At 42.4% G+C, this 19,613-nt stretch overlaps 1 protein-coding gene across 1 annotated transcript in view; it reads left to right on the forward strand.

The window, feature by feature from the left end:
• The window catches only part of TSPAN4 (tetraspanin 4), a 367,592-nt gene that overhangs the window by 334,675 nt on the left and 13,304 nt on the right, over window positions 1-19,613 (forward strand). The window contains exon 4 of the mRNA XM_019551972.1: window positions 5,869-5,970. Coding sequence (XP_019407517.1) covers window positions 5,869-5,970 — 102 coding nt within the window. The remainder of the gene's footprint in view (window positions 1-5,868; window positions 5,971-19,613) is intronic.

Consider the following 19,613-nt stretch of genomic DNA (forward strand, 5'->3'; position numbering starts at 1 on the left):
TAATAGGGGCACATGTGTAGATGCTGAGATGTTTACTGTGCAGTTAATTAGTCAACTGTATAGTAAATGTCTCATGCAGATGCGCCCAGGATGAGCAAGTTGCAGAAGCTGAATGAACATAAGGAGGGGATTAGACAAAAGGATGGTGTGTCATCCTTTCATCTGAAGACTTTTCAAAGAACAGAATCCATAACTCATTCCTGGTGATAGAATCTCTCATTAGAGTGACAAACTCCAAGGGTTTACTAAAAGTATATACAAACACACATGCTGGCACAGGCATTGGTAAGTGGTTCATTGCAGGATTAAAATGTGCAATAAAGTTTAAAAATTGCAGAAGAATCAACTTACTGATGGTAGAACATAAAGGAGCACAGAGTGGACTTTCCTAAGCCACTGTGGTAAGATAAATTCTTTTGGAGCCTAGCCAGGGACCCAACTGGCTGCAGTGCATTGCACATGACAGACATATAACTTGATATTGTTCCAAGATGGGCCCTTGTATATTAGTGTACATCAGTATACAGTAGATAGAACTACCTGAAACTGTTATCAGTGAGTACTGGGTGACAGTTAAATAACCTGGAAACTTCTAGATTGCCAGTGGCTGTGCAGAAGTGCACCTTAGATAGGGGTACCAGTCCTACCCCAGAGGAAATGCTGTCCAACAGTTGTAGAACTGAAATCCACTTCCTGGTGGGGTAAAATGGACTCTTTAACCTTGGTTTGTAGCCATTCTAGGAGTGGAGCCCTAATAGAGGGTGGACAAATAGATGATCTCCTTTACTCTGGCACCTCTTGCAGCCAAGCTGGTTCCAAGCATACTGGCACCTGCCTTTCCTTTGGATTAAACCAGCAAGACTGAGAGGTGGACACTGGTGTATGGGCAGCTAAGTGTCTCCATATACACTGCCCAGGCTTTTGTGCCATGGAGAGGTCACTCCAGCTTCACTTTATCTTTCAAGTGAGGATTACGTTCAGTCTTGCTTGACATAATTCTATTGTCTTGCCCACTACGACTGTACAGTTATTAATAACATGCATCTATCTACAATCTGATTTGGTATATGTTAATGAAAGGGGTTGATCATGAAGATCCCCCTTCCCTGCAACGTGAAGAATTTATGATAAATACTTAAGAACTATTTAAGTAGGATGGCCTCAGATGTTATGATTTAGCATTTGACTTTTGACAAGTGCTATCCTTATAGTAATGGGTTTCAGTTGCTTTGTTTGTGTGACTGATGTCAAAAATTTATGTCAGTTCTTTCATTGTTAACATTATCAAAAACATGGAATCTGGCCCTGCAGTTTATTTCTTGACAAGGTTACCCAAAGTTTCTTCCAACCATTGTATAATGGAGACTGTATTCAAGATGAACGCGTATATGCCCAGTATGCCAAGGCCTCTAATGTGCTCTTTATACTTGGAGGGTACTAATCCCACAGTTTTTGAGCTACCACTATTGCCACCAGTCTAAAGAACAGTTATGCTTTTTGGGGGTAGTGACAAGCCAAGGACAATACAAGACAATATAAGATCACCCACAGACAATATGAGATCACAAAAACACACTTACTTGTCTGATGAGAAGCAAACAGGTACCTTCCTTTAATCCAACTGATGGTGGAAATAATCAAACACACAATATAGATATATTTTGGAGTGGTCACAAGTCTCTTAGTGGGCACACCTCTGTTTCATCCACCTTTCAAGTGCTGAAAATTGGGTGTCAATCAGGTTCATAGTTTCCAACTCTCAGGCTTCCTGTCCAGAGGAAAAAATGGCTGTCAGACAAGAAGCTGACCTCTGTCTTTTCTTTGCTCCTACAAGTTGAATATTAGTGAATCTGTTACATGTAAAATGTTGAGCAGGAATGCCTGGTTAAGCAATCTATTATGGTAAAATGAGAATGTGTTACAGCACATGCAGACTAACAAAATATTGCTGCTGATCCTTCAGGCACTTTATAAATGTTGACTGTGGGTTATTAAAAATTATTGATCTGAAACAGGGCATGAAGATTACATTAACCAGAGCAATGTCTGAGTCCTGGTAAAAGAGATTATCATACGGCACTACTGTGTCAAAGTGTTTGCAAGGACAGATATGATTGAAGAAAAGCAGGCTTTGTATTTTACAACATTTTAATAGCACATCACTTGCCTTTCAGGTACAATACCACTTGTTCATTTGACCCACTCATTGTTCCTGATTAGTGGATATAAACTTCAGGCTGATACACTGGTTTCTTGTTTAGGCTTTCAAATTTAATTTTATAATTACCCGATGAAAAATATCCCCTGCAGCACTGTGGGGGAATCCTTTTAAGGATGCCATGCGATACTAGCATTTTTAGGGTTGCAAACACTAACACATGTTACACAAGATAAACACAGGGTTTTTAAATAGGAGTCCGTAGTGTCAAAACCATTCTAACCTGTTGTGGTCTTTCTGAGTTCTTTTAACAGAATTGCTCTATTATTTTTCTGTAGTAAAAAAAATGAGTGAAAGCTAAGAGCTGGCATTTTTCTAGGGATGCTTTGAATCTAACAAGGGATGCTTTGAGTCTAATGTGATGGAGAACCACTATAAATAGTCCTTCCTTTCTAATCTCCAGAATAACAAATCTTCTTTCCAAAATGCCTTTCTGTACCCTATCTCTCTTTGACAAATAAGTTTCTTCCTCCCGATTACTACTTCTATGGTAACCTTTCCAGATGAGAATTCAGTCTGTCAACAATTAGTTCACACCTCCCATCAGCCCTGTAAGGTACAAAATAAAGCTCAATATTTCATCAACCACCCAGCTGATCAACTACATATTTCATTCTATTTGGTAGCTTTTCCTCCATTTTACATTGCCTGTGGTTCAACAGTAGGAAATGACTGTAAGAGAACAGAAACCTAGTATCTCATTTGAAAAAGGGATAACGATTTGATCCCAAATTTATTGACCATTTTCAACTTTAGTTCCCTCTTGTAATTAAATAGCATATCCATTAGGTTAAGAGCCCCTAACCAAAATCACAAGCTGCTTACATAATACTTAGTATGGAGTGTACAGAATTTGTTACTTAGGATAGTGACGAGATACAAAGTGTTAACAGGGCAGTTACAGTGACTCTTTGCTATCCACATTGCAGTGGTCTTTGATCCACATTGCAGTGGTCTTTGATCAATGGCTCAAAGGAATATGTAGCACATCTTGGGCGCATCTACATGAGACGTTTACTGTGGAGCTGCCTAATCAGCTCTGCGGTAAATGTCTCAGTGTCTACACATGCAGCCCTATTAGGTCACAGTAAACTAATAAACTCTGCCGCAGGTTAGTACTTGTAAATACAAGTATTATCCTGTGGTGGTGGATTTTTTAGTGCACAACAATGCATGTGTATCCTGATGGGGTTGGCTGGGGCACAAGGGTGCTCCAGTGCAGGGGCTGCCTGCTGGGTAGCCCCACACTGGAGCACCCTTGGCCCTAGCCAGCCTCTGCACAACACGCTGAACTGGGTTGGAACAGTCCTAGGCTAGCAAGCTGACCCCCTGGACTCCTTGGCAGCTGGGGCTACTCCGACTCAGCTCAATGTGCTACAGTCCTGAGTGTACATTCAAACGCAGTACCCAGGAGCAACAGACTCTGGCACAAAGTACACTAGAGTTTATTGCTTTGAGTTAAATGCACGTGTAGATACACCCCTTGTGTAGGTAAGCAAGTTTGTTAGCATAGGAATAGAAAATAAGAGAATGACAAAGTGTGGCCCTTCAATGTCCAATTCAGTGTCAATGTAAATGCCACCAAATAATACTTCTCCCCTCAAGCCAGGGGGAACAATTTGCACCCCTTTTATTCGAGTGGAAGTGAAAATGTAGTTAGCAAAGCAATGGAGAATCAGAGCCTTGGAGTGGTCAAGGTATAATACCTGTACAATCTGTGGTAACTAAAAACTAGCAGTCCCCTCAACTGGAACAAATAAGGCTGTGGGGAAATCTCAAAAGTGTAGTCAAGACAGGACAAAAGAAGGACAATCCACACAATGTATGTTACATTGTACTGTGTCCATGCAGATAGTCTTGATCTTATGTTGGTGCTCTTGTTGACAGTTCTAGCAAAGGGATTCCAGAGTAGCTAACTAGTGACACTGAAGTATCCATCCCTCCTTCCTCTTCCAGAGATAAATGCTGTTACTGATGGTGGAGAGTAACTGTTCACTCTTTGTGTTATTCCAACCTTATACCTGAACCACCAGTTCCAGCTGCAAGTTCCTTGAAATCAGAATCTATCACTTGTATTGAGACAATATAAATGCATCCATTCTGGTGCAATTTCCAACTTGCAGTCCCACTGCTGCCTGATTTGTATAAATTCACTGAGTAAAAACCAGAATATCCTTTCTTCGCTGTCAGTCAAGGGATCCGGCCAATGGACAGATGGAGGTAGGTGTAAAGGTACATGGATCTGAAGTCTTTGAAAGCCTCACACCTTTTTATGCACATTATTCCTTAAATAATCCAATCACAAGTTAATATGCACAGAGTAGATGCATAGACACATTTTGTGATTATGTGTTTACTAGCCAATCAGAATATTGACTTCATATCAGATGTGCGTCATTTGACATTTTAATACTTAAAAATATTTTCACATTCTACATTTTGATATGTCATTAATGTAATGTATTTATTGCATTCCTGGCTTATCTTGTTCCATATCAAAAATCAGGAACAGGTTTTTGGAAATGTAATTCTTTCAGGCATTTCCCATATATGGATTAGTACATTATATACTCTGGGGGTGTCTGCACAAGATGTTTACTGTGCAGTAAACGTGTTGGCATCTACATGTATGCCCCTATTAGGTTGGAGTAAACTAATTCACTCTGCAGCAGGATAATTCTTGTAAATACTCTGTAAAAAACTTCACAGCAGCACAGGTGTAGATGCTGCCCCAGCTGGGGAAGCTTCAGTGTGGGGGCTACCTGTCGGCTAGCCCTGCACTGAAGGTCCCTTGTGCCCCAGCCAGCCCCTCCAAAGCACATTGAGCAGGGGGAAGCAGTCCTGGGCTGGCAGGGCACAAGTGCAAATAGCAATAAACTCCAGGGTTTATTGTTCTGGAGTTTATTGCTGCCAGGCTCACATTCAAACAATGTGCCCAGGAGCGAAAAACTCCGGGACAATAAACTCTGGAGTTCATTGCTTCACATTAACTGCACATGTAGATGAGCCCTCTGATACATCAAGACTTTGTTTCTACTGCTTGGTTCAGTTTTTACCTAAATGTTAGGAACTTTTGGAAGTTAACCATTTCTGGTTTTTTAAGTTATTCATTTAGGTAGCTTAGCAGCTCCATTTAGCTACTGCACCCTAGTGTCCTATTCATCCATAAGCTTTCTACATTATAGTTTATCCTCACAGCCTCACCACCAGTCTGCATCTTTCTCTGCCAATCCTGCTGTCACAAATAGGTACACTGGCCACTCAGAAGAAGGAGCAGCAGCTTCCAAATGTGCTTGTGCAAACACCATAGGGAATATAGGAGTATATTCAATAGGCCAAATACAAACCCGCTTAGAGATGGCTGAGAGAGAGGAAAAAGAAGGCTGAGACAGAAAAAAGGACTTGCCTGTCAGCCATGAGTTTAATGACAAACAGCAGTTCTAAATGTAAGGGCAGCACCCTGTTTTCTCAGGTGCTCAAGTACCTAGTACTGAAGTGGAACATTAGCAGTTTTGTTCCTGGTATAAGTTTGGCTCAGATCAGTAGAAGCTCACTACCTGAACTCTCATGCAGAGATCATCCTGTGGTGGGACACTGAGAATTTTAATGTTCTGTGTGTTCAAATTCAATGTCATTTCTTTTGTGTTTAGATTGATAAGTATGCTCAGCGGGATCTGAAGAAAGGGCTTCACTTGTATGGGACAGATGGAAATATTGGCTTAACTAATGCGTGGAGCATCATTCAAACAGATGTAAGTCCGGAAAGTAATTTTGTTTTTCTTCTTCTCTTCTTTCTAGTTTCTGAAGTGGTTTGGTCATTCATATGCTAATCCAGGAATTTGCAACATGGAGTCAAACATAAGTCATTGCACTGTAGGCTCTTAGTGGTAGAGATTTTGCTGTTTGTCCCGTGCCTAGCAGCACCTGCTGTTCTGATGGTTTATATTATGGCCCCTGAAAGGCAATCAATACAGCACCCCATTGATTTGGGAGTTTTAGAAACATGGAAAAAACTGTCAAAGGCACAGAGGGGAATGAGGCAACAAAACTTCCACATTCTATGAATGGGAGTTGGGTGTCTAAATCTTTTGTGCCTTTTAAAAAAAACAAAACTTTTTATAAGAAATATAATGTAAAATGTATCTGCACCAAAGAACTTTCAAGGGGGGCCAGCGATCTGGCTGGGGTCTTTTGACACTGCAGCAGTACACATAGTTACAAAACAACTGAAGGTGTCACTTAGCTCAGTGCCATTCTGGGCTTGGGTTTAGTAGTAGATGTTTGCTTCTGAAGTATCTGCCCAAGGCAGAGGTAATAGTCACATAGAATGCTTACAGACGTAAAAAACTCTCCCCAAATGGTGCTTTACTAGAAACTCCACATGGTCCTGCATCAAGCCCAATGCATGACCAGAAGAGGGATCACGTTAGTCAAACCCACATCTGTATAGATTGGGTGCTTTAGTGATGCTTTTTGGGGCTTTTATCTAATAGCTGATTGAATCACCTTTAGATAAAAGTGCCAAAAAAACCCACTGATGCATCTGATCTATACAAATGCTGCAGAACCAGGTCAAACTAACATGCTACTGCCTTTGGTAAAGCCTGTTTTTAGTATTTTTCATGTCTGTCAACAGCCAACATGCCTTCATGACATAGATGGTGCAGTTACATCTTTGGATGTCATTGCTCCCTCCCTCAGCCCTATCCTTTCTGTGACTGCAAAAAAATGTTACATTTGAAACACTTTTCTGACTCTGAACAAAAAAAAGAGGAAGCACGGGCAGGAAAAAAAAAGAGACATGATTTTCTACTTTTTCCATATCCCGCAAAAGAGAATGGAAACCTCTTAACTCAGTAGTAAAAAACTGTCAGCGAATCTGATTGAAAGATTCAGAAGTGAATTCCCAAAGAAAAAAATGTCCAAATATATTTAGAAACAAGTCATAGACATATCTTAGTTTATCCTCATCCATCCCCTTGGTGTTTCAGCAGTGTTCCCTATGGTATGTTCTCCACTACTTGTTACAGAGTGGCTAACTAAATTTTTAATTTACTTCTTGTTTTATATGATTCTTTCCTCACTTCCCCTAGGAAACAACTTGAGCATGTATACTGGATCTGTAGTTTTCTAGGTCTTAACTTTTAACTTTCCCTAGCTCAACTACCTTCCCATTAATCTCCTTTCTGTAGTCTTGACAGTATCTAAATGGTTCCTGTCTTGCTATATGGTATGTTATGATGTCACCTAGCTACACCACACAGTCTGTTTAACTTCTGATTAATTAATTCTTGACGATTTCTGTTGGTTCTGTATGAATTCTTTCTGATTTTGTTGGCATTTTTATGTGTCTTTGAGACAAACCCCTAGCCCTACTCCAGCCCCTTTGGGTTAGAACGCTAACGAAGTTAAAAAGCTGCCTTCAGCTTTGTGCCAGGAGATTCCTCTGAGGCTGATCTAACTTAAACTAGATGCAAAACTGGCACTTAGTTGCTCCTGGGATTGGATTAGGGGTTTCACAGTTACCTTTCAGTATGCCATTGTTCTGGCCTTTTGTCTTTAGTTACACATTCAAAATGGCCTGTAATTGGAGTATGTTTCTACTACTGACGCATATCCTTTCAAGCTGTGCTCTGCAGCCATGAGTTCAAGGACTGTATTTTTCTGAAGGCTGAGATTCCAGTGTATTCACAGGACTCCAGGAGCAGGCAGCTTGATAGTTAAGAAAAAGAAAAAGAACTATCTCTAGTGACCTTGACAGCATTTGAAGTCATAAAATCCCCCCTTCAGATTCAAGAGCATGAGATACTTATCCATCTCCAACCTAAATGGTTATGTACTACTGCTTTCTGCAGTCAAACAACCAAGTCATATTCAATTTAGAAACAGGCACACTTCAATATTGTTGTCAAAATTGAAGCTAAGGGTTGGAAAAGGAACATCTGTACTTGAACATAGTCAGGACTCTCCTCTGCTTTTCTTTCCTAACTGCACATCCAAAATTCTCCAGAGGTGTTGGCCAAGTGTGGCAGAGTACCTTTGGTGCCTGCCACTTTAAAGTTTGAGAACAGGCAGCAGGGCAGCTGGTAGGTGTGGGTTAGCCTTGATGAGACTAGCACATGACCCCAGGAGGGCCCCAGGATTGGAGGAGGGGGGCGGATCAGCCTCCATTTTAACCTAGGCCCTCAGAGCTGGAGCAGCAGTTGGCTGCTGGCAGCCAAATGAGCAACACCCGACTGAGCTACTCCTTGGAACATCTGGGAGGTAAGGGCAGAAACTATGGGAATGGCAGGAGGCTCATGGTCCTGGTATGACTGAAAACTGCACCCTGCTGGGGAAGGGTGGCCTGGTGGGGCTGTTCATGGCGGAACAGCCCCCCAGAAATGCCAGGCCAGTTACCTCCCTGGTGAAAGGTCGGTAAGGGCGCCTTAAAACCCCAGCCTCCACATCCTGGTGGGTCACGCCAAGGTAGCGACAGGCATGGAGCCAGGCACAAATTAGAGAGAGGCACCTGAACCAATAGGGTGAAAGACCCCAATGGCATAAGGTCAGGCACACCTAGGAAGAGTTCCCTGAGCCCATAGGGTGAAAGACCCCCAGTGTTGGGGGGGTGGGGCAGGCATACTTAGGAAAAGCCTGAGCCCCACAGGGTGAAAGACCCCACTGGCCCCAGTGGCGGGGCAGAAGTACATGTAGGCCCACATAGAGTTGGGTGTATGCTGGCAGCCCGAAGTGCTGTGCGTGAGAGGGGCCAGTGGCTGAGTTAAGCCCGGACTATGGCATAAGGCTATGGGTCATGTAGAGTAAGGTCTGTGACCATATGGCCTGAAGTGCTGCATGCACCCCAGCTGGAGAGTGAGTAGGGAAACCCAAAGTGCCATGCAGAGTAGGGCCCAAGGGGGACCTGAAGTGCTGTATGGAGTAAGGCAGGTTGAAAGTGGCCCAGGAAGAGGACAGTATGTGAGAGGCCTGATGAGAGCAGGCATAGTACAAGAGGCCTGGTGAGAGAGGGTGGTGTGAAAGAGGCCCAGTGGAGAGCAGTGTGTGTGTACTGCATGCTAGAGGCCCTACAAGGGGCAGAATTTGGCTTGGCTGTAGGCCGGAGCTATTCATTAACTTAGGTTGTCATCTGTGAGGCATGGGACACAGTAAAGTGAGATTGGAGCTGTGTATAATGCCCTTGTCACCAGGGCAAGCAATGGGAAGCCTCCCACCTTAGTGACATCTCTCATAATTATTATGATCAAGGCATCGCAGGCAAGGAAGGCGGGTGGTTAACACAGAGGCAGGCGGGTGGGCCAACATTGTGAACTGGCCCTGAGATGGCCACCTGTCACACCAGGACTTAAGCATAATACTTCCCCCACCTCCCCATCTAGACTTTGTTCCTTGTTACAGCATTTTCAGATTTGCTCAAGGGGCCACTGGCTCTATGGATGGAGTTCTTCACCTCAGGATTGTGTGAGCTGATGGATGAGCCCATCACACTTTTTCCCTTTGGTACCCAATCAAACTATACTGTGATAAATCAGCCTCACCTTCATTCTGCTTTTGACACTGAGTTGACATCTTGAATTATGCTCATTTTAGTTTAGTCTCTGTTTAGGTGCACAGATATTACACCATACAGCAGAAGACGTCTGGCAAGCCTGGTCAGGAAGGGCTTAGAAATGGCTTTTCTGAGCCACAAAGTGAGAGTAAAAAACAATCTGAATTGCTGTAAGAGTGAACTGGGAGTTCTTGGTTCAAAGATGTGTGCATGATATATGGAGTCAACCATCTGCAGTCTCTATGTTAGACACAGAGGGTGCTGACAGATGTGCAACTCCCCATTTTAATTCATGGCATTTCACAGAAAGTGCCATAAGCTAGAGCACCCCCTCTACTATGCCCCCCTACAACTTTCAATGTTGGTTTGGGGGGGAGGGAGGAGGAATTGAGCTCCACTTTGGAGCCAATCCAGGAGGACCTGCTTGTCTGCAGACTCTCTCCCCTAGCCCTGATCAGCCCCCCCACTTCCCACACTCCGGTGCTGTCTGCAAGGTGGGAGGGGAGAGAAGGGAGGGGAAGGAGCTCCAGATTGGGGTTCACCTTGTGTGAGGTGGAGCAGGGGGAGGGAGGGTTTCAGGCCTGAGTGCTATAGATTGGCACTGGCAGAACTGCATGGGAAAGAAGCTTACACAACTCCAGAAACATTCTGTCACTTAGCCAGTGTTATACATTTCTGACTTTCATGAATGCTAAAATTCTTATCTATATTCCAAGGAAGTTGAGTAGTCTTCTAAAAGTTTGCCTCCTACAGTCATGGTACCTGGATCACAAGTATCTATATTACTAAATTTCATATATAATAAAGCAGGTTCCATTGCAGTAACCATTTCATTTACTGTTCATTTTTTTTCCTGGCAGTAATAGCACATTTGGAAAAAAATATAATTTTACCCTATTACTAAGAATCAGCTGTCTAGTTACAAATATTTCATTGACTCTTGGTTTAAATAAAAAAAAAACCACAGCATGTACTGAAAATATAGAAATTAAATTTCTTGCCGGTGTGATTATTTTCCTGTGTGTGTGTGTCTTGTTGTTTTTCTCCTTCTCAACCCCAACAATTCCATATGGAAGGGTCATTCTGTTTCTGTTAAGAGGATCTCAGCACTGTCTCTGCATTAATGAGCAAAAATGGTATGGATATTAATTGCTTATTGGGTAAATACTGCATGGGTTCCCAGCAAAATTCAGTAGGAGGATTAATCTGTTTGAAATATAAATATTTTTGAGATCTATTAGATGTTTTACCCAGTTAAATTTAATCTAAAGAATAACATAATATTCTTAAATATTGAAGAAAAAGTTATTTGTTTCCCCTACTAATACTAGTTTTTGCAGTGAAAGGTAAATTGTCTGCAGTGTCATCTGAAAAAGCATTAGATGTATGTTGAGGGTAGGAGAAGGAATCCTTTTTAGTGTTTTAAGTTTGGTACACTTAAAGAATAAAGAAGCAAATCCTACTATACGTATCAAAGAGGAAATTAAGAGATGAATTAACTGCAGTCTTTAAGAACCAACACTGATGGGGTGAGAGCTTCTGAAAGCAGAAAGTTCCTTAAACACGTTAAACAAGATCTAGTGACTGGATGCCTAAGGTGATAAAATTAGATTAAGGACAAGGTGCACATTTTTAACAGCGAGGATAATTAACTATGGAACAATTTAAATAGGGATGTGATGGAGCTTCCATCACATAATGTCTTTAAATTAAGACCAGAAGTGTTCTAAAAGGGATGCAAGTTATGGGCATTATGGAGGACTCGCTACTAAGTAATACTGTGTGGGCTGCATTGTGCAGAAGGTCAATGTAATAGTCCCTTCTGGCCTTAAAGTCTAGTAAAATGTGAAGAATAACTTGAAATCTTTAGTTGAAAGGTTTACTAGGTATTATATTTCGGGAAGGAGCCCAAAAGATAATGGGAAAACTCCATCTTACACAGCAAGACACAATAGTGTTAAATCTCTCATTTTCTAGCATGGTAACTGCAAGATTCATGTGCATTGCTTTGGCCATGCTGTAGTTTTTATATGTGCAGAGTCTCAGTGCTAGGCAGAGGGGAGGACGATAAAAGGCTGCCACAGATCAGTTTTTACCACTCTACTTAATTGGTTTTCACACTTATCCTTCAAAACTATTTAGTAACAGGCTGTTGCAGTGGTATAGCAAAAGCAAATCCCAATATAGTTAATTATGTAAAGCACTTTGCAGATGAATAGGACTATGTAAGTGCCAAGTTTCTTTTCTTTTTTTTTCCCTTGAACAGTAATTTGTACCCATGACTTGCCTAACCAGTGGACTGTAATCACTTATAGAGGAATTAGGAATATGTAGCACTTACTGAATAGGAGATCCCAGCCCAGGCATACTGTCTACAGTAGCCTTGCTGCTCCTTAGGGATTATTGACAGAAGATCCATCAGAGCCAATCCTCATGCCATGTAAGAGATGAGTTCTCAGCATTCCTGTTTTGATGGAGCTGAAGCAGTCAGGCACTGATTTGGTAATAGGCCGTGCACAACTAAGGATGACAAACATCAGCCTCAGAAAAGGCATGAGCATTAGCAGGCATCTTTATTGCACCCTTTCTTCTCCCTCTTCACTCACACTTACATTCATTGTAAAAATATCACTCAGAGTTTGAACAGAAGGAAGATCTTGTAGGATCTCACCAGGAGAGGCCTGGAAACATCTAGGCTTTCCAACATGTCTTCATTTTTCTTATCTTTTTTTCTAGGTTTAGACAGCAAACTCAGGACAGGAAGGGTTCTTAGTAGGAGTATTTATAGCACCTTCCAGAATTAGGGCCTCTCTGTGAATATGGCATGATATTTAAAGCAGGAAAAACTAGTTTTGCCAGAAACACAAACCCATCTAGTGGCTGCTAATCTAAAGTCTCTGTGAATTGGCCAATCCCAAATTAGAAGGGAATGTCCTAAAGCAATGAAGATTTACAATACAGATGTAACAGCTCCTGAAGGATGGTGATTATGATTTTTCTGAAGTGTGAGAACCTTGGGCAATCTTGACATAAGTTATCAAGTTCTTTCTTTTTACAGAGCAGAAGGGGGGAAAATATCAGAAAAAGTAATAAAATATTCATGCAGCATAAGAGGTGTTGCTATATTTATGCTCTGGTTGTTTCCTATCTTTAAGATGAACTAGAGACAGACTGAGTTTCTAGTGGGAAACCTAAAGGCGCCTATATACGTGCATCAAGGCTGCTCTCGTGCGCTGTACTTACAGCGCATCGGAGCAGACTCAATTAATCGAGTCTCCTGGAGCATGGTAATTACTGAACATTCAAGCTTTAGTTAAAGTGCCCCTACCACCATTTTTCAGTCTGAGGATACTCCAGGTGCTTTAATTAGAGATGTGATACTCTAATTAATTAGAGACATGATTAATTAGAGGTATGATGCTCCCGGCACTTTAGAGGAGCTCTTGGAGCCTCTCTAATTAAAGTGCATACCTCCCCACCCCACCTCCTGGAGCACCTGTATAAATGTCCTAAGTGACCCAGATCAGAAGAAATATTCTGCTGTAGGTGTATAATAATCACAGAGTAGTACTGACTTACACTAACCAAAATAGGATAAAAACCTCCAAATGTGGACATTACGGGATCATGTTTTTAATGTGAGAAATAGATCCTGACAGTTTACATACTAGTGAAGAGACATATGAACAGCTGTAGAGTCTGAATTCCTTTGGTAATCCAGGGAAAATGAACAGCACAGGTAGCAGCAGTGCAAACATCACCTCAGTTCGGGCTCTTTTCTCCAGTGCCTTGTACTATGATCAGTCAGTTACAATCATGTGCAAAAATAGACCAAAATCAGATTTGTCATATTACCCTTCCTCTTTGCATGGGTGTGAATAACTGTAACAAGGACAAGGCAATGGCAACCTTCCTCCCCTCCTTGTCAGTCTCTAGAAGTGAAATGTTAATGTTTCCCTCCGGTTTGTTCAGCCTTGATGGTTCTTCTTGGGATATAGATACACTAGTGAATTCCCTGTCACAAATAGGTGAATTAAAATAACAAAAACAAACAGATTTCACTTTAAATCAGGGATTACTGTGTAAAACTGATTCTCAAACAGGGTGCTGGTACCCTGGTACACTGCAAGATCCTTTGAAGGGATCCTGTGAGGTCTGAGAAGATAAGCAGGTAAGTGTAGGCTCAGGTTCCTTTCTGTCTGACCACTTATCCACCCCAGCTTCTTGGTCCCTCTGCAAGAGTGGAAAGCATTGCAATAAATAAATTAGTTTTTGAAATGGGGGCTACTTGATTCACAAAAGCTTTAGAGAAGTGCCTTGGGTCTAATGAGAAGTGTCTTGAGCCAAAAAAAGCTGAGAGTATAATATTGTTTCCTGGCTGGTAGCTCTTTTGAGTGCCTGTAGATGTGCAGGAAGGCTACTCCAATGCACTGTAATTACAGTGCATTGGAGCAGACTTGATTAATCAAGTGGAGTCTGCTGGAGTGTGCTAATTAGCGTGCCTCCAGCAGCCTCCATGTCTCTTGTATCAGTGTTCCCATGCTTCAGAATGGCCATGGAGATGCTTTAATTAAAGCTCTTTCAACAAACTTTAGTTAAAGTGGCCCTTTTACCATTTTGAAGAACCGGGACACTGATACACAAGACTCTGAAGGCGCTTTGATTTAAAGCAGTTTTCAGACCCACTCTAATTAAAGCACCCCACCACCACTACCACCACCCTCAGAGCACATGTAAAACCCCCCTTTATGATCTTTATGAGACATTTTGTGTTTACCTAACCAGTCAGTAATTGAACTGTTTGAGAAATATGTGGTGAAAAGGCGAAGGAACTGAATTCAGCTCTTACTGTTGTTAATTCAAAGTAGTAAAAATCTACATTTATATCAGCATGAAAGGTAAAAATTTGACCCTCTATAGTTTTCCCTTGTGTGGTTGGATACCACATATGCATGCCAAAGATAATTCAGACTGCCCAAAAACAATATGTGATTTAATAAGGAATGTTGACTTCTCAAATATGAAAACCCTCTCACTGACACTACCGGCATTACACAAGGAAAGCAACTTGCAGAACGTCTTTGTCCCCAGTTCTTCTCCATTGTCACCTTCACGATAACCCAGTATATCTGCTTAAGCTCTGCTCAAGACTGGATGCCAGAACAATCTGCTTTTTCATGTGCATTCTTGAGGCCATATCCCAGCCTGAATGATTTTAGCAGGCATTTGCCACAGAGAATATGACTTTGCCAAAGAATTTTTTTAAACATTGATTCCACTTTGTCTTTCATTCTAGAGTAGCCAGTAAAATAGGTACAGGCTCTGAATAATAAGTGTACACCTTCTTTATGGTTCATGTCAATAAGATAGAAGCATTGTGCTAGTTTTAATTATAAGCGCAAAATATCCCATGCTAGGGCAGCAGTTGCTTGTTAGCTTGGAAACAAAGTTATTTGGGAAAAATTTTGCATCCTATAAATACATCATGGAAGCCTCAATGCTTTTTAAAGCTTGTTGGTTGGCAAAGCTCTCCCCAACAACCTACCCTCTAGACAGTGTATTAAGCAGCCTCCTGCTGTCTGGAGCTCCTAGATACTGATAAAACATTTGGGAGTTCTTCCCTACCCAGCCAGACAAGCAGTCAGTGTGGGGGTGTGATTGGTGTGTCTTTAACAAAGGAGAAAAATTCAGTGTTGTGGTTTTTCAAGAGATGAAGCCTCCCACATGAAGGAAATCTTTTTAATTAAACAACAGATATATTTATGAATAGGGATATAGATTCAGATCCCCAAGGGTGTTTAGGCACTGTTCCTAATGAGGCAATTAGAAAATAGAGTGATACCTAAATTCACTGTGCAGGTGCCACTGATATCCACTGCTTCAGCTCTACACATACTGAAGAACATGGACACGTGACAGATTTACACCGGTGTAAACAAGGAGTGGGCACATGACGTATAGATCTATACTGACATAACTTACTTAAATCCAGTGTAGTTACTCTAGCAAAATTAGGAGTGTACCTAATTATGCCAGTATAAATTACACCAACGTAAGCATAATCTGTTCACAGCTTATCCTGAGGTAGCAGTCTGTCCAGCACCAACAGGCAATTATCCTAAAACAGTGGAGCTCAACCTTTTTGCCCTGAGGGCCAAATGGCCGGTGCTCGGTCAGTCCGCAGGCCTGATCCGTCTGGTGAAGTCTGATCTGACTGCACAGAGGGTGGTAAAGTGCAGCCCAGCCTTGATGCAGCCACAGGGAGAAAGGAGCATAGCCCAGCCCCAGTCTGGCTGTGTGGGGAAGAAGGGCATGGCCTAGCCTTAATCCGCCCACATGGGGCTTGGTAATTTGGCAGCAGAGAAAGGTTGGCAGCAGAGACGACCCAGGCGGGGTCCAGGGCAAATCAACCTGTGTGGGGCCAGACGTGAAGCCAGCGGCAGTGCGGAGTCACCGCACCACTCTGCTTGGCTCTGCAGGCCTTCCCTCCCTCGCAAAGCACGGGGTCCAGGGCGGTCACCCCAATTCGCTCCCCCCTGGAATGGCCCTGGCTGACAGTATCAATTGCCACTGCTCCCTCCTGCCAAATTTCCTGTCCTATGGGGAGCCCCATGGGCTGGATGCCATGGTTCTGCAGGCTAGATTTGGCCCACAGGCAGGGGTCGAGTACTCCTGTCCTAAGAGCACCTACTGCATGCAACTAGCCCTGGATTCCTTCCATTCTGGTTCCTTACAGATCTGCTGTAAATAAGCACAAAGTTTCATCTATTCAGGCCCTGAGTCACTGCCAGTGAACAATGCATGTTACCTGGACACAGATGTCAACACATAGCTAGCTGAACATGCTTGGACTTTTTCCCTGAAAATTAGCCTCCTTTTCAGATTAATCTAAAAATTACAGCATGAAACCTACCTCTCCTTAGGACTGCAGACCCTTTCTTTCACTGGCCTTTTAGACTTCCACCACAACCCCTTTGCAATTTCTGTGCTAATAGTCTGCCCTTTGCCTTCACTGTCTTTGTTTGACCTGCAGCCCTTGTTTGACTCACCACCCTACCCCATACCTGATCACCCCTGGTCTTCACCAAGCATTGCTCTTTCTGGTTAATCTGCTTCTAAGTTCCCCTGCTCCTTGGCTCCCTGTCCCTCAGCCTAGCCATGACTTCTGTTCCACCAACACTGATGACTTCTCACCACTTCTTTTCTTTCACTCAGGCGGCTGTCATGTCTCCCACTGTTTCATTCCTCTATCTTTGATTCTTTTGCCCTTTAGCAAGGCCTGCTCTACTAGCTTCCAACCCTGGGGCCCCTCCAGCACCTCCCTTCTCTGCTCCTTTTCTCATGCTGTACTCTCTATGGTGAGAATCCCATGATCAGGCTGATTTTCTTCACTTCAAACTTGTCCTCTCATTCAGTTCTGCCATCGCCCTGGTTATAAATACCACATCAAGTTAATTGAATCCCATGTACCCAGTCCCAGTTGCCCTTTTCACTATCTTTGATTCACTCCTTGAACTTTCCCACTTTGCCTGCCTGCATTTCTCACTTCACACAGTTGCTCACAGATTTCTTCCAAGAGAAAGCAGCTAAATGAAATCACCCTCCCTCCTCTTCCTCCATCACTTTCCCTTCCTCTCCTTCAACTTGTTCCTTCATCAGAAGTTCCTGTTTGTTCTCCTCTAATCCCTTCACTTAACCCAGTGAGTCCCACCCCATCCCTCCATCTCCTTCATGCCCATTCTCATTCCCTCCTGAACAGGGGACTGTTATGGAGTTTCTGGCATGGATAAAACTCCCCCTCCCTGCTCTTGAAACCTGTTTTTTCACCCTCCTGCTGTCCTGAAGTATTTGCACAGCATGCCAACTCTGCTTGTTATGCCTATGCCTCTGCTCAGCCTGTCTCTGTGACATCTTCTCATGGATGTATAGCTATCACTTCAAGCTCAACATGGCCAGTGGAGCTGTTCAACACCTTCCCCAAGCCCCAGTCCCCTGCCTCCTTTCAGTTATAGTGACTGTTTCCATATTGCCTCTCACTCATGTGCATAATGTCTGTCATCTATGGCAAGGACCTCTTTCTAGAATCTCGTATTCTGTCTGTGTTGTCCAGGTTGCTTCTTCATAACTTTTGTAGGATATGCCCTTTCCTCTCCAGCATCACAGTTAAAACTAGTGTCCAGTCTCTCATCTCATATCCATAATTAGGGCTTCTAGGTGGTACCATATTATAAGTAATAGGTCTTTCCAATTGTCTATTCTTTTCCCATCTAGAAAGCTAGGGCTCCTGTTCCTTGTATTTCTTTCCTTCAACAGCTAAAACATGTTGCTCTTTACCTAGTGCCCATCTCCCTTGCCAGAAGAAAGGAAGTCCTCCAATTCAGTGATGTCTTTCCCCAAATGCATCGTAGCTACAACAGTGCTTTGAGTTCTTGATCACATAGCCCCTCCCTCTCTTTGGCACAGGAATATGACAGGACAGTTTCCCTCAATTTCTTTAGGATTTGGGGAGAAAAATAGAAAGGAAGCTTTCAAGTTAAATGATAGACTACAATGACTTGTCTTCCCTTTTTGCTGAAAGTCCCTGTAAAACCAGAGAACTATGTTTGGAGTTTACTTATCCATCAACTTATATAGGAAAGGATTCATTTAAATCTTTAGCAGAAACTTTCCCTTGCCCATGTATTGCTCTGATATTTGAGTCAAATAGTAAAAAAAAAATTAGACAGTTTTAGGCCACCCAATTAAAAATCTCTTCGTCATTCAATTACTTGTTTTATAGCATCGTAAACCAGTCCCTCTAGTTCTCTTATCCCTAGGGGGCTAGGAAAAAAAAGTCCTTCAGTTTCTAATATAAGCCAGGCAGTATAAGTATAATGAAAAACTACTAAAGAAAAAGATAAACACGAGTACCAAAGGAAAAAAGGAGCAGAAACATATGAGGTCCATTTTGGGGGGAAAAGGCTCTTTTCTAAGCTCACATTTCAAGTTAAGGATTTCCAGCACTGGCCAAAAATCATATAATTCTGAGTAAGATCCTTGAAGGGTAAACTGCCATTAACAGTGTTTCTGATTCTTTCTCCTAAGGGGAAAAATATTCTATGTTGTAAGAATGGTGAAATATTGCATTGATTATGAGTTTCTGAAAATGAATCTTGTAATGTTCAGGTTACTATGTGACACCTCTGCCCTCTGTTGGTTTGGAATGGCAGATCTCTCAAGTGCGGGTTTTAAGACCCGTACAGAGGTACCTCTGTCACAGTGCTTAGAAGCCCTAATACTATTATACCTAAAGGAGAGTCCCCTTGCACTCCCAAGTGAGAAGCAGGATCTGAAATCCATCATTGCTTGTGGTCATGCAGACACCTGGGTGACTATGAATTTGTTACAAACTATATGCATATTCTGTACAAAAATGGCCAGTGTAAGGTCCTATATGAAATCAGCCTGAAAATTAAAACCTTGGGCATAGACTGATTAGCAGCTCTTTGTACAGAGCTTTGAAAAATGGGAAGTGCTGAGTAGTGTCATTGTTAGATTGTAGTATTGTAGCCTGTACTTGCTAGGGAGTAATGTTTGTGAATGAGTGCAGGGTATTTTGTTTTATTCATAGAGGGGTGTAGGTTGTAGCCGCGTTGTTCTAAGAACATAGGCATGATGCATAAAGCGGTTCGTTTCTCTGGAGGCCCGCAAAAAAAATCACAGACACACATACATTAGATGGCACAAAAGGTGTATTTGCAAATAGGGTCAGAGCAGAGTCAAGAACTCAGATTACTCCGAACCCACAAAGGAATTTTGCAGGGAATATTTATCTTCTCCCTCCTGGGCACGTGTGCAGAAACAGGA

The sequence above is a fragment of the Crocodylus porosus genome, unplaced genomic scaffold (assembly GCF_001723895.1).
Source record: "Crocodylus porosus isolate Cpor-Errol unplaced genomic scaffold, CroPor_comp1, whole genome shotgun sequence".
Taxonomy (NCBI): Eukaryota; Metazoa; Chordata; order Crocodylia; family Crocodylidae; genus Crocodylus; species Crocodylus porosus.